Here is a 15,886-nt window from a genome sequence, read left to right as displayed (position 1 = left end):
GCAGGAAAACAGCAAGGCAGTCTGTGCAACGGGAACTGTGTGAACAAACGCACACACAAGATGTGGCAATTTGTATATTTCTGTCGTGCAATAAGAGAAACACATACATACAAGCACAAACACATACACATGTACACGCACAAATTACAATTGTTACGTTGACATTGCATACTGTTGGGGGAAATGTACCTATCTGCATGACCCTGCCGAAGACAGATGTGTTATCAACAGTGCTGCAATTCCACCGCCGGTGTCTGAACTGATGTTGACATTCCTTGATGCCAGTTTTGGCACCCTCTCCAATATACTGCATGTGATCCCGGTACAACTGGCAAAGTTTCTTCTGGCCTTGAGAAAGCCCAGCCAGCTGGCTACACAAAGGCTGGGCTCCTATAATGTAAACCTCTGGTATTTGAATGGGATTCATGGCTAAAGACCTGAAGTGGGAAAAAAAAACATTAGCAAAAGTTGGCATCTCCATTCACAGTCATCTCAACAGGCTGCAATCTATCGGAAGACCTCTAAGCATTTTATGAATTGGCCAGGGAGCAAAAGGAAAGGCAAAAAAATATACAGAATCTATGAGTCCACAGGGGAGAGGTAGTAAATGGGGAAGACAAAACACTAAAATGATTCAGGACATGAACTTGTAGTGTTGCCTACAGCAAGAAAGTCTGTGTGAAAATTGATTCAGTTAAAGTACACATCAACTCTCAGATATTCAGAAAAGTTTAATTAAATGTGTTACCATTTGAAAATTAATTATTTTTTAATTATTAGAAAGTGTTGATGAACCATTGTTATTCTGCAAATATCCTTGCTTACATCCATTTCAATATGAATACAACAGCTATAATATTCCAAAGTAGATACAGTGCAGAAGTGGAAAGCATTCATTAACATCGAAAAAATCTCAACACTTTTTTCACAGTTCGGGATGAATTACTTAGAACTCCATTAAATCGACTAAAATCCAGTGTATTTATAATTATATTTCAGTAAAGTTTACAATAAAGGTGCAATTACTTTTGAGAATACTGTGTGAATGTGTGTAAAAACACGACAAATGTACTGAAATGTGGCTGTGGAAATCCAATCGCTCTCTCCTGTTGGTAACTGGCGCTGGCTGAAAAACTGCCGTTTCTTGCAGCCAATCGTTCTTGTACCGGTGTTTCGATGTAACACCTGCATTTAACATTGTCAAGTCTTGTGCAACAGAAATAACCCTATCATAATACTTCATGCGATTCAGATGAATCAGCTCTGAACAAAAATGCTGTAAGTCGGTTAGGAGCTGTGTTCAGTAATAAAGGTATGTACAGTATTGTTAGTTAACTGGTTAGTGCTGTACTTAATTTGACAAGCATGGGTCTGAGGAAGGACGCGGTGAAACTCGAAATGGAATGACTATCCCAGCAAGAGTTTCTTAAAAATTCTTCCGTACAGGTACAGCAGAGGGGTATAATGCCTCTTTTGTTCAAGAGGAATTCACTTCCCTAACGTGGCAGAATTCCTAAAAAAAAAGACACCAATGGGAAAATTCATCTGTACAAGGGAAGTCCTTCATTCTGTCAACTGCTTTGAAGTCACCTGAACCATCATTCTCTGTATAACGGGTCCGCCAAATTGCATAAAGCATTGCTACCGCAGCTTCCTACAGCACACGGACCGATTTCCAAATTCTCCATCAGCTGATGGAGCACTTTGGGGGAATGGGCCGTGGAATTCAGCAATCTTAAGTATATATCAGGATTCAGATTGTTCAGATATTGTTTGCTAGTTAAAATCCACTGAAAGGCCAACTATACACAGATAAGTATAAATGAACAGACTGTGTACTTGGATGATGTCGACATGTGTATGCAGCTATAACAAGTGTTTGAACGGGTTTGCCCCATCATAATTCAACTCAGGCACAAATATGCACCGATGACGTTTATAATGAACGCATTTTCGAGTTAGATTTTTTAAAAGTGGACTCACCACCACGAGCTTGCTTCTACGAGGACCTGTTTGCAGCCCGATAAGAGAGTGGCAGTAACCAGCAGGTACCTCCAGGCCATGGCACTTTTCAAAGCGGAGTAAACCGCTCCTTGCACTGTCTCTCCTCCACTCTGCACAACATAAAATTAGAACTGATGCACATCAAGGAAGCCAGGGAGGATAGTCAAAAGTTCACAAGAATTTTCACTAGTAATACAATAATGCTAACACCAACCTTTAGGTGAAAAGGTGGCTCCTTGCGTTCAAGGACCATCTCTAATCTCCTATTGGCTGACCATCAATTACACTGATTCACACACATCTGGAATAATTTACCAGATGTGTTTGAATCACTGTAATTGGCGGACAATTACAGTCCAGGCAAGATAGTCTTAAAAAAGACCATTTGATCATAAAGTTGCTGTTACGCCTCAGTGAGGCAAACAATGGCGCAATATTATGCACAGAAAGAAAGATTAATATATGACATGATCACCTACTTGGGAATAAGTACCAGCAGTAACATTAGCATAACTTGATTCTTAATCAATCATAGTTAGGCAAACCACGTTCTGTAACTCTGGAGAGTGGCTGTCATTTGTTTTTAAATGAACACTTCGCGCTTTTAAACATTCTCTGCCGTGTTTGCGAAGACCTTATTCAAGTGATCATGTACCGGTTTGCTTTTGATAGTTTTGAAATATTGCCAAAGTAACCAGACGAAAAGGGAGAAGTCTCCTTAATTATTCTCAAAGGAGGTGATAATTTAAGTGTAAATATTTGCCAAGAGGTAGTAACTCCTAGTTTGGAGTATAAAAACACAGGAGATGATCATCGGAAGGAATTTGTCCATATACTGAGCTGGATTCTTTAAAACGCCCTGAAACATTCTAATCTTCGTGAAGCAATACAAGATCATGCAACTAATTTCGCTTGTAATGTCTTCCAATTGCCCACTTTACATCTTAGTCGTGACATTGATCGCTGTGAGAACTGAGCCAACATTAGGTGGGAACCCAAGCCGCCAGACAAGTTTATATTAAGGCCGAAATCATTAGCCCGTTTTTGGACAAGAAGCATGACTACTGCATGAAAGTAGCCGCTTGATTTTATAACAGGAGATTAAATAACTGTTTCTTAACACATCAGCTATATTTGTAGTTATTCAGTATAGCAGTTGTGCCGTCCCTTAAATCTATATGTACTAATTCAAATAATATTTCCACTACTTTATACCTCCTGGATAAGAATACAATCTCTATTTAAAATTTCACAAACGAATTCTGATAGTCAATTTCAGGACCGAATAAGATTCTTTTGAAAGGCGATGGGTTGAGGAATTACACGTGAAATGTTGTAAAGCTTGAACTCAATTTACACACGCAGCTTTGGTGAACTAAGTAAGACTGAAGACCTGAATTCATGCCTCAACTGACTGCAGGATATTTCCCCCGGGAAGAAACACTTCGCGAACAGGTGGCAACTACTTAGTAAACCTTAAAACGTTTTCCCGAACGATTTAAAACAAATAAATTATAGGAAAGGCCGGCCAGCGTCGCTTTCTATCTAGATAAGATTTATGTATTTTTTTAAAAACGAATTCGTCTACAGTGATGCGACGTTACTTTCAACTACAGCAACAGAGATACTGAAAACAGATTTTACAAAAAAAAAGTATAGCAAGTAATTGTATTAACTTTCTAATGTGCACACACGTCACATCCTAAAGATATCCCCGCGATGGACACGGAGAATGCAGTTAATTGAGAACACGTCGAACTAAGGGACATCCTAGAGACCACATTGCTGCCTTTGCAATGGAATGACCCACATAACGTTCTGATTCGTGGCAAAATAAATTAAATCTCAAATTCAACTCCTTTACCTACAGGCTCACAACTAGCTTTTAGTCTTGTGTACACATGTTAGGGTTCTGCATTGGAATAAACGCACATACTTTCTGAAATACAATCTGCCGAACCTCACACAAAGAAGAACTTATTTTAACAAGCCCAAAATTGACCAGTTGAATATAATAGAAATCAACTAAATCTCCACTGCAGCTAAACTAGGCGGTTACAGTCCAAGGCAGGCACCGGATCCAAGACACAAACGTTACTTTGGGCGCAATTCTCTAAACGACCCTTTATGTTTGGCAACGTTGGAACACATTAAATTTATTGACAAAGTACTCACCCAAAATATAATTAGTTAGTGCGAACTGAAGTCAAAACTTGAAGGGGTTTGGTTGGTTTCATAATTAGTTTATTCCCTGCACTTCGTCGACCCCGAGTTAACTGTCAAAGTATGAAATTTCTAAAGTATTTTATTTTCTACAAAGCCATATAAATACTTCCGTCACCAATGTTTAATCAAATCCGACCATAGAAACATCTGTTCTCTATGTCACCAGGCTGCAGTGTATCTAACTTTTTAAAATCCTAAATAGAACTGCACCGCGCCCATAAATTAAAGACCCTTTCAATTTCCAGCCTAGCTGGGTTCCTGTTTCCAATTTCAGACTGCAGTTCCACAGCAGTTGTACAACTCCTCTCGCTGGTTTCTATTTGTGAAGCATGATATCAAATTATTAGAAATAAGTTTTCGTCAACAATTTACATATTCTAAATGTTTCCGTTCAGTCCTTTGATATTGACATCCCCATTCTAATTTTTGGCAGGCGATAAGAAAACAACGTTTTGTAATTCTTCCCATCTTAGGGCTGGACAAAACCAAAGGAGGTTTGCAAGCACATTACAATCTGAGGCAACGGGCTTTCTTGAATACCTGGGTGACATTTAAAATGTTTGGGTTTCAACTAAAACAATCCCACTGAACAATTAAAAGTACAAAAAGAGCAGTGAAGTGGGATCCACTTGCAATGTAAAACATTTAGATTGATTGCCAGAATTGTGCCTGTGGATATGACTGCATTGTTCTACCAGTTGTTCTCCTGGCGGGAATATATATGATAACTTACTGCCAACCGACCAATCATGCTGAACACCGATGAAAATGTGACAGCGCAATATAAATGCAACTGCATCAACAAGGAGCCCGTAAACTGGGAAGGAAACTACTGTTTAGTTTCTATTAATCTAAAACATGAACACAAAGTCGTCGTTTCCAGATTAAACGTTTCTAGTATCCATTTTTCTCATGACATGTAATAGATACCTGCAAGTTATAATAGAATTTGAGTAATGAAATTGGTTGCACTCATCTCAGCCATTAACATTACCTATATAAATAGACAATATAGCTTGTAACTTTTCATAAACTTAAGAGGCAACAGTATTTTGCCAATATATTGATTTTCTTTCTACCAACGGCTAATAATTAGCCTCACATAAATGTAGCTACACGTGGTACAATATTGAATATTGAGATCATGTATCAGGGCCTCTCCTCTTGAAAATGGTCTCCCAGTTTCAAGCATCTCCTACTAACATGAAACAGCCGCCCTGTAAATCAGCCTTCGGTCAACCCAAGAATACTGTATGGAAGAAATAATTTTACCATCTGTAAGAGGGAATACTCCATGGATTAAAAAGTTAACGTTATGTCTTATATCCCTTTAAGATACCGGCTGGTTTGGTTCAGTCTGAACGTTGGGAAGCTCTGCAGCAAATAGTTCAGCTGCTCTCAACAGGTACCCTCACTAAATATTGCTAAGCGTTACAGAAAGTGATTTAAGTATGGAGATTAGATATTTTATTACCATCACTTACATGGTAGTGTTTTGTTATAGTCCATTTTCGGGCAACTTTCATTTGGATCAAAAAGCAATCTAGTAATTTAGATTAACCTACTCTGTGAACCACATTTGTGTAAATATCTCTAAACGTCTAGAATCTAGAACCGTCAGATTCTCCTCCAAGGTAAACCTAGAGACAGTCGTTTTCGCCCAAAATTCACTGGAATTCCCCACCCACTTTTCAGCTGCCATTTGCAGGATATTCAAACGTCTGCTGCAGACTTGGTTGCTTGCTTGCAAAGGGCAGGTGCACATCGAAAGGTTCAAAATTTGTTAACAGTTTTGACTTACATCGCCTTCAGTTTTCGGCCATATTCACTAATAAGAATATAAGTGGAAGAAGAATTTGAAATATTCGAGATGTTAATTATGATTACTGCAAACTGCTGAAACTGAAGTAATGCATTTTATATCGGTGTTGAAATATAGTATTAGATCTAGAATTTAAAAGTTTATTAGGAGTGCATTCTGGGAGGTAGGCATTTTCCTAACAACTGACATACTGTAAACCAGTGTGACCCAAAAGGAATGTTAAAGGATATTCAGAAGTGACTTGAAAGCAAGATGCAAAACATTTAATCAGCTAGTACTAAACATAGATGGAAACAGAAAGTTAAATTTTGCTAATCTTGAGCGGATCTTCGTTTTGAGGAACGAATTATATGCATCGAATATGTCCGCATGCCATAAACTACCGATCTGTAGTTACGTGTTGACTACACTAAAGCATCAAACGCTAGCTCTGGCTTCCATTACTTTAAAGATAATTAAAAGTTCTCGAAACAAATTGCAAAATCAAGTGTGAACTTTAAACCAAAAGCTTATGATATCCTAGTCAATGTAAATCTAGATTTGATTGCAACACGAAAACTCCTTTGAAGTAAGCAGTGAAAATAAAGCAATCAGTGTGATCACACAGATATACTGTTAAAGTTATTATAGGGTTTATTACACACTACAGTAATGTTCAAATACACTTCCGAACAAGCAAACAGTATCCGCCTTCGATCACAATGACGAAGGCCAGTTTAATCATTTGGAAAGTTAAGATTAAAATTGGCCCAATGCTATTGAGGTAACGTACTTACTTTGCTGTTTATGTACCTACAGTGGTGTTGAGAAGATACCTGCGAACAGCAGAATATTTTGAGAGTTGCTTTTAACAAACTAACTCATTCTGAAGAGAATTAAGAAAGTTGTTTTGTGGGCAAACAGACTGTATGACAAAATAAACAGAAATATAAACATAATAAAAAGTGATTCAGCGTGAAATGAAATATTTGACTCGGTTTCCGCAGGTAGTTTACGGTAACGGAGGTTGAAGATATTAGCATAAAAGATGCGGAGAAGGAAATCCAATTTCATCACGTCCTTATTTTTTTAGTGAGCAGTACGGTTCACGTTAAATTCCAGTCTTTAGACCGATAGATAAAATAAAATGTCCTGTAGGTTCTGTTCTGCTTTTCATGTTTTATCACTGAAATATTCAGACTGTAATCTGATACACTTACAGATGATAGGATTGTGTGGAGTCAACCGTCCTTCTATGGCTGTTTGATGATAATCAATGCTAGATAAGTGCACTACCGCTAGTAGTCACAATATTTGTTTATATAAAATGTACTAAGTGCACTTAGTACATGTTAGGGTAGCATCAAAAAGTTATGTAAATATGTTCCAAAGCAGAACTATTTAAACAGGAAACAGTTTCAATCACATGGGCGGGGTGGGGGTTGCAGAGCACACTACAATATACTTCTAAAACCCTGATTTCCAAATGAGTACCAGTGACAGAGGAAGATGAGATTAATGATCGACTGTAAGACATGGAACCAATAATTATTTACACCTATATGTGTAGATTAGTATTGCCTTACTGCCATCGGTTTCATGAGGGACTAGGAACCACTTATTTCCACAAGCGAACGGACTATCATAGAATTCGAGCCCTCTTGTGCCGCTGCTCCTGTTCAATTGGCGCTATCTACTCTAACCCCACACCTCTGACCTTTCTGCTATCTTCTTATATTCTTAAATGCAAATAAGAAGTATCAGTTCTTCATTCACCCAGCTAAAGATGCCCTTTTAGAAGCGGAGAAATGGGGAGGGGAGGGGGCGGGGAGGCGGAGATGACAGTCAGCGGGCCAGATATCTTTATCGAGCTTGTCCCTGTCCAGTGCTCAAACATGATGGAGCACAGAGCAGCTTCACCTTATATCCGTATCCCGACATCAATCACCAAGATGTCACTGACTGTTCATTTGTCATTAAACTTGTCTCCAGATACACTTACTTATCTGAAAATTCCAATGTCCAAAGCCAAATTGAAAAGCAACATCAAAACCATCGTCTATGTACACAAGGTACCAGGTAACTAGAGGCGCTCAGCTAGAAATGTATACAAAATGACTGCAGCTCAATGCGGTCTGCAGCCAGTGAGCACTTGGGACAGCGCGGGCAGAGAGCATCTCGGGGCAAGTGGATGGGGTTTCTTTACAATACAAACTTTACGATAACGATCAAAATAAGAGACGTGAATTCAACTGTATTCATTTCGAGTTTTTATGCAGGAGGGGTTTTCAAAGGAGATCCTGCAGGGCATTTATTTACATTTTCTCCAGCCATTTTCTTTCATTATTTCGCCGTTTTGAAATCGATGTTTATTTTAAAATCACAACGCCGAAAGGAAACTGCCAAAACAAGAATACGTTGGAGAAAGGAGCAAAGATTTGAAATCAGAACAATCTAGGATTGTACAGAATTTTTATTCGACCTAACGCGAATGCAAAGGATTTAACCCACAATTAATTAGGAATCGGTGGGTGTAAAAATCGAAATTCAGTTTCAAAGTTTGAAATTTAAATCCCCCCCCCCCCCACAAAATAATAAAAACTTCCCGTCAGAATGGCAAAGACCGTATTTTCAAACCCAGCTTGGGGCTGGGATTCCAAAGGTCCCGTGTTCAACACTTGGGGGCTCCCTTTCCCCTTGAATGATAGTGCAGGAGCCAGCGCTCCTCCGAAAACAAAGCATCTCAAAACCAACGATGGAGGCCAGCGAGGACACCGCTCATTCCCGGCTGTGTGACTCCGGAATAGTTTCCACTTTTTTTTCCTCACCAACATTAATTGAAAAGTTACCTGTTCCAACAATCTTCGCCAAATATGGGGAATTAAACGCAATCGCTGCACTTCCATAAAATAACCATTTTCAAATGTCTTATGAGCCAAAACATTTCTCGCAAATCAGTCAAAACTTAAGTAAAAACAGTCAAGGAGCCCGGAGTAGTTAATGGAGCGTGATGTCTTTTCATTTACCAAAAAAATAAACAAGTCTCAAGTATTGTTACAAGACGGGGCAATAATCTTTATTTAAATTGTTATGCAAAGCTATTGAACTTTGGAAGCAGCTATTGGCTGACAGGAAACATAGAACTGATAAATCGTAAATCTGTGTTTTAAAACATCTTTTTGGGAGAAATTAGTTTCAACTATTCAATTTCTACCCAAAAAATTATTTTAGCCCTTTTTGGCGATTCACTTGCGATTTGCTTTCCATTTTGTACAGTTGGAGAGGGGAAAAGACAAGATAAACACCACTACTAACCCAAATCCCAAAGACAGGGAGCTCATCGTGTCCACTAACATTCATTCTCCAACCCTCTTCCACCAGCAGACAGTCTGCCACCTCGAGCATTACACTCCATAGCACGCAACTTTTGACATTCACCCTCTTCCAACGGCAGGCATCTTGTTCTCTCTGCTCTTATCTCTCTCCCCTCCCCCCGATGCGAGTGCCCCCTTCTTCTGGAGGGATTCAGAATCACCAGCCAATTATAGCACGTTATTCCTACTAACATTAGACTTCAGCCCACAGCGGATAGATAGCCCACTGCTTTCACTGACATCCATACCCCTCCCTCGACATTCAGAGTAGCTTATCATTTCAGGGACTCGGTATCGCCATTCGGTTATATACTGCTCCTATTCATAAGTCCCCTTCTCCACAGGGCAAGCATCTCGCTGCCTCTGATGATATTTATTGCCTCTCCCCCATTAATGCCTGCACCCGTTTAATTTTAGAGCTGTACAATTCGTGTGTACCATTACAACCCCGTTAAAAGTGAGCCGGCCAATTTAACAATTCAAGGGCATTGTAATCGTCAACGTCAGTCTGAAATAATGCAAGACTTTTTCATTTTAAACTCAGCCCGCCTCTGTAAATAAAGCACGGGGAGTGGGAGCAAAAAGCTGCTTCGTTAAATTCGTGATCTTCCTGAAGTCTTAAAAAGCAAACAAGCTCAATGTGCTAAAACCAGAAAATCTGAATTGTCCCGGTCATTAATGTTGCTCTTTTTATAGAGCGAATTTTCAGTTCGGTCAAATCCTTCATTCTGCTTCGTTCAATCTTTTGATTCCGCAGTCAGTGTTTAAACATAATGGTGGTAGTTTTCTGATCAATGTGGAATTCGAGTCACGCGATGTATGCAAACTAAGAAAATATTGCATTTTAAACTTTGCTTTTTTTTTTCTAAATTGGTATGTTTTGGCTCAATCTTTGGTTTCCGCGGCAGTGAGAATCTACTACCTTCAAATGCACCAATTTAACTTTTATTTTCACTCTTGAAGTTTGATGCCGCTCGAAAATCTGGGCCTTGCGTTTACCAACTTCGCCAGACTTTTTTTGTATATGCCGCAGCTTTCGAACCGATACATTTTATTTGCCATCCGTTGGCAAACCCAGAATCTCAATCTTTCAGAAGTCCTGCCTGCCCGGGTCAGGAAGCAGTGGTTGGGGTTAACAAGCCTTCAGCTCACTGGTCATCTGAGACTAGTAGACGGCTCTATTTTCTTTGGCACTTAATTAAAATCATGAATTTAACAGGTTGTAAATCAAATCATATTCGTTCTAGTCACGGATTACTGCTTTTTTTTCGGCAGAAGTGTGCACGTTCAAGAACTAGGAATTGTACATGGGAGCAGCGCAACATGCTTCCTGGAGTTGTACTTTTTCACATTCTCGAGGCGTCATTCCACCAAACTGACACGGGCTGCTTAAATGTGCTTTAAAATGCACCACTCTGATCACTTTGATTTCAATGTGGTATAAACGTGGTATCTAATGGGAAACTAAAACTTTTATTTGCATTAGATTCGCGCGTTGTTAGCATACCATACCTTGGCGTTAGAATGTTAACGGTAACATTTTTAAAATCGTTCTTCAGCTGTTTTTATTTTGGCTTTCTAGCTTTAGAATCATGCGTGCTTAAAAAGATTGAGGGATTTTTGGAGTGAAACAAACGCACGAAGGCAGGTCCACTAGATGGAGCTGCCCACCGCCTTGGACCGTATAGTTAGGTCACCACCACACGGATTTAAAATTATATTCGTAACATTTAAAATATTTGAAATGTAATTAAGCACAAACTCTGTGTTTTCACGTCATGAACAAATACTGTACATCCAACAAGAGAAGAATGTAACATTTACACACTGTGAGCACAGCAATACCTGCCCTGCCGCTTGACACAATATGCATGTTTATCCAAGTCGAAACTAGTTCTAATACGCACTGGACTTCAGTCACTTTATTGCTATTTGTATCCTGTCGTATAAAAGTACGCGCGTATATAGTTAAAGAGTAAAATAAAGAGCCTTTGGATCGATTGAGATGGTGTTAGTAAACGCTTCAAAAGTCGTATCAAGCTTTCTCAGATGGTCTATCAGTCGCAATCTGCCTGTGTGCAAGTTATAAAAGCCACTTTGTGTCTGTAATACGCTCTGCAGTTTTTATACAGTACTGAAGGAAGAAGCAAGGTTCCCGAGTGAACTTAGAGACAACACACACGCACGCACAGACACACACCCTTGTAGAGACTAGTTTACTACCATACCCGATTTTAGAAATGGTCACTACTGGCACAGCTACCACCCGCTTATACAAAAGGTTGCGCAGAGTATACTTGCAGGGTCCCTTTATAAGGGAAACAATAACAAAACTTACAATCTCCGCCTAAAAAAGAGCCACGAACGATGCTGCAGTCTCATTGCAGACCTACCCCCATATTTCTTTGGCAAAGCGGTCACCAAGTAATCCAAGATTACAGTATCAAGCAGGTAATCCCTCTGCGGTGATCTTGTGCTTAACGTCTTGATCCCTACCATCAAAGCATGAAACGGGTTAAGCACGAGATGTCCTTGGAGTAAGGGCTCCTAGGATCAACACGATGAAAATTGGCTTTCAGATCGAATTATTTAAACCCAGATCAATGAATTAATCGTCTCAACCGCATTGCCTCGTTAACTGATCCAAGCGGAGAATAACGCCACTAATTCGCTTCCAAGGAATGAAGGCTATTTACAACAATGTCCATCTGCAATAGAAATAATTAGTGCTCCTAACAAACTGTGGGCGTGATGTGCGGAAACACTTTGGAAGAAATAAAATATTCAGGAACAAAATGCCTTTGGCCAGATCGTCAGCAATAAACTTCTAGTGCTTTACCACCCCCCAACACACACACTTCTGATCTCCGCTGGCACCGGTTTCAAATAGGCAAGCTTCGGGAAGGTTTCCTTTTTCAAGTCCAAGTAAAGTTTTTGCTCGAACTTTGGTTGGGATTTTGCAGCCCTATTTTCCACAGTCTTCTGAGCTTTCAGAAAACCGAACTCGCTGGTAGTAAAGTGTCTTGCAAACATGGTTCAAAAGTCCTTTCTGGCATTCTGAGGCTGTGGTCAGAAGCCTGTGCTTAAGAGTTTGGAGATTTCCCCCTGATTGCAGCCGCTAAGGATTTCCTGAGCTCCACTCTGCGGCTCAGCCTTCAGATTTGCACCAGGAACCCCGAGCCCTTCACATACAATCCACTCGCGTCTGCAGCAAGAACAGCCTGGAAACACAGCTCAGGCGAGGCTGTGCGATTCGGAGAGGAGCATTATCCACAACAGCCTTCCTTCTCACTTCTCGTCGCTTGGGTCCCTCGGTCTCACCTGTCCGCTCTGATTCTCACTCTGGCTCTTCTCCTAAACTCGAAGCTTTGACTCCTCCCGCGGGCAACCGATTCCGCAACTCGCGCATGCGCGGTTCACATTGTGACCCAAGTTTGGGCAGACCCACATTTAAAGCTGGATGTCCTGTCCGCCGCCCCCCCCCCCCACCCCCATAAAAACAAGGCATCAAAATAAATAGTCATTTTACATCTACTGAAGGGTAGCAATCGATTATCAATTATTTAGCATTTTCAAATAAAGCTATAAGCTAGTTAAAAGAGAACAATGAAAACCACAACAATGTTGAATGGAGCTTACATTTTCACTCAATTACAATTGGGTGTAAACTATGAAAAGATAATTATAGTGTTTATTACGAATTGGCCTAAGGAGGAATGCGTGCTATTGCTGATTTATTTCTGGTATAATAGTGGAATGAAACCCGTTGCAATGGAAATCCATAGGCAATGCGTGGAGAAGCAATAGGAGAATATTACATAGGATTACATAAGATATACATTACAGAAACAGGTCATTCGGCCCAACCAGTCCATGCTGGCGTTTATGCTCCACACGAGCCTCCTCCAGCCTTTCCTCATCTAAATCATAACCCTCTATTCCCTTTTCCCTGATATGCTTGTCTAACCTCCCCTTAAATGCATCTATACTATTCACTTCAACCACTCCCTGCGGTAGCGAGTTCCACTTTCTCACCACTCTCTGGGTAAAGAAGTTTCTTCTGAATTCTCTATTGGATTTCTTGGTGACTATCTTATATTGATGGCCTCTAGTTATGCTCTTCCCCACAAGTGGAAGCATTCTCTCTCTATCCACTCTATCAACATTTTTCATAATTTTAAAGACCTCTATTAGGTCACCCCTCAGCCTTCTCTTTTCAATAGAAGAGGCCCAGCCTATTCATCCTTTCCTGATATGTATACCCTCGCATTTCTGGTATCATGCTTGTAAATCTTCTCTGCATCCTCTCCAATGCCTCTATATCCTTGTTATAATATGGCGACCAGAACTGAAGGCAGTACTCTAAGTGTGGTCTAACCAAGGTTTGATACAGATTTAGCATAATTTTCCTACTTTTCAATTCTATACCTCTAGAAATAAACCCTAGTGCTTGGTTTGCTTTTTTATGGCATTGCTAACCTGTGTTGCAACTTTTAGTGATTTGTGTATTTGTACTCCGAGATCCCTTTGTTCCTCTACCCCACCTAGACTCGCACCCTCCAAGTGATAAGTGACCTCCCTATTCTTCCTACCAAAATGTAATAGCTCACATTTATCTGTGTTGAACTTCATTTGCCAATTATATGCCCATTCTGCAAGTTTATTAACGCCCTCCTGTAATTTGTTGCAGTCCTCCTCAGTATTGACTATACCCCCCAATTTGGTGTCATCCGCAAATGTAGAAACTGTGTTTTTGATTCCAAAGTCTAAATCGTTAATATAAATTGTGAACAGCAGTGGTCCCGGCACTGATCCTTGTGGAACACCACTACCCACCTCCTGCCATTGTGAATAGTTACCCTTTATTCCTACTCTCTGCTTTCTGTCCTGAAGCCAGCCAGCAATCCATTCTGCCACTTGTCCCCTGACTCCGCATTCTCTGACTTTGTCCATCGGTCTATTATGGGGTACCTTATCGAAACAGGAAAGGGCGCTTTAGATTATAGGTGTCCAAGCTTTGGTCCCGCTGCATACGTTTGGGGACTCAAAGTTTGAAAACATTCACTTGCATATATATCAAGTGACTGATAGTAAGAGATACTGGTGATCTGATTTAGGACTTATCCACCAGGATGGCAACTGCGTTAACAAGGAGCTTGTTTTGCAAAACTCCAGGCGTGCAACATTCGAACAAACAAAAACAGCAAACGAGAAATGTGAGACGGAGTTGCTTGGGCTTGGAGGGCAAGAGCTCCTGGGCCGCACGCTGGACATCCTTGACTTCAGATATAACCTAGATCAAGGCTCACAACTGATTAGCATGTTAAAGTATTTGCCACTTGCTAAAAAAAAATGCTGTCTCCCCGCCGCCCCCATGGTTTGTTCGATTTTACTTGGGAATAAACAATGAGGCAACAAAAAGAAACCCCCGTGTTTATTGTAGGCATCTTGTTTTAGAGAACAAAAAAGCGCTCAATTTAACGGACAACGTTGCACGAGAGAACAAACGAAAGCCGCTCTCCTACAGCCAGCGACTCTGACCATTGATTTTCCAGGAAGTTTAATAAGAAGCAAATGAGGTTAATAGAAAATAATCGAAATAGGGCCTCCGCCGCTTCCAGCGAAGTGTCGCCTGGTTATTTATGTAACCGCAACAAGAAAAAGTCGACAGTTTCAACACACAACCGCTAGATTGAATTCAGATTAGAATCGTTTCATACAACCCACTTCAGTATTACAGCCATAGAATCGCTGGATCTCTTCTGGTCTTTCAGTAGAAGAGTCCATGTATCATACTCTGGTTTCTCTCTGTGTCATTCAGTTCCTAATGCAACCCCAGTGCTGTAATTACTGACGGTCTTGCGTCCGGAAAGGGTGGGCGAGAGAAGGAGGTCGCGGCGGTATCTTGTCCCTAAAGCGAACATTTTCGGGTTCAAAGCAACAAAATATTACAAGGATGATATTTTACATTAAATAGAGGTTTCCAATGAAACTGACGGTTTTAGTGGTTGTTGGAAGCCATTTCACCTTCGGAGGACAAAAGGAACAGAGTCTGTTCAGTTTATAATCGTATCTCTAAACAGGATGTAACCCCTTGTAATTATTTACGTGTCAATTTGAGCTTTCGTGATGTTTGATTTTTCGGAAGGATTCACTGAAAGCAGGCGGGGTCTGCATAAATTCATACCAAATCGTGTAATGTTGGAAACAAAACTTCCACAATTGCAGAAATGTCGCGGTGCTGGCGTTAAGACGCGGTTACAGCGATCAAGGCATTTCTCGTTGCTTAACCTCGTGGGATTGAAATCCACATAATCAGTCACCGCTTCCAAAAATATCGCTCAAGGGAAACCCGTAATAAATATTAAACCCTTCGGTTGCTGCTAGACAATTAACCTAATCACAAGAAATATATGTAATAAAGCAAAAACGGTTCTTTAAGTCATTATTATTTGGCTCGCAAAACAACCAGTTGTATTTG

At 40.3% G+C, this 15,886-nt stretch overlaps 1 protein-coding gene across 5 annotated transcripts in view; it reads right to left on the bottom strand.

Moving 5' to 3' along the window:
* Window positions 1-15,267, bottom strand: part of wnt5a (wingless-type MMTV integration site family, member 5a) — a 47,904-nt gene extending 32,637 nt beyond the window's left edge. Inside the window, exons 1-3 of one of the 5 annotated variants that reach the window (XM_086001638.1) lie at window positions 15,133-15,267; window positions 1,984-2,114; window positions 190-437 (exon numbers count right to left, since the gene is read on the bottom strand). In XM_086001638.1, the coding sequence (XP_085857764.1) occupies window positions 190-437; window positions 1,984-2,114; window positions 15,133-15,192 (439 nt within the window). In that variant the 5' untranslated portion in view covers window positions 15,193-15,267. Of the gene's footprint in view, window positions 1-189; window positions 438-1,983; window positions 2,115-9,346; window positions 9,504-11,743; window positions 12,813-15,132 lie in introns of those variants that run through there. The other 4 variants (XM_086001642.1, XM_086001641.1, XM_086001639.1 and 1 more) reach the window with 4 other exon arrangements.
* Between the last annotated feature and the right edge of the window lie 619 nt (window positions 15,268-15,886).

The sequence above is a fragment of the Somniosus microcephalus genome, chromosome 11 (genome assembly GCF_052327205.1).
Source record: "Somniosus microcephalus isolate GS21.2 chromosome 11, FLI_Smic_1.0, whole genome shotgun sequence".
NCBI lineage: Eukaryota > Metazoa > Chordata > Chondrichthyes > Squaliformes > Somniosidae > Somniosus > Somniosus microcephalus.
The sequence above is the reverse complement of the archived record's forward strand: the minus strand, read 5'-3'. Positions and strand labels throughout refer to the sequence as shown.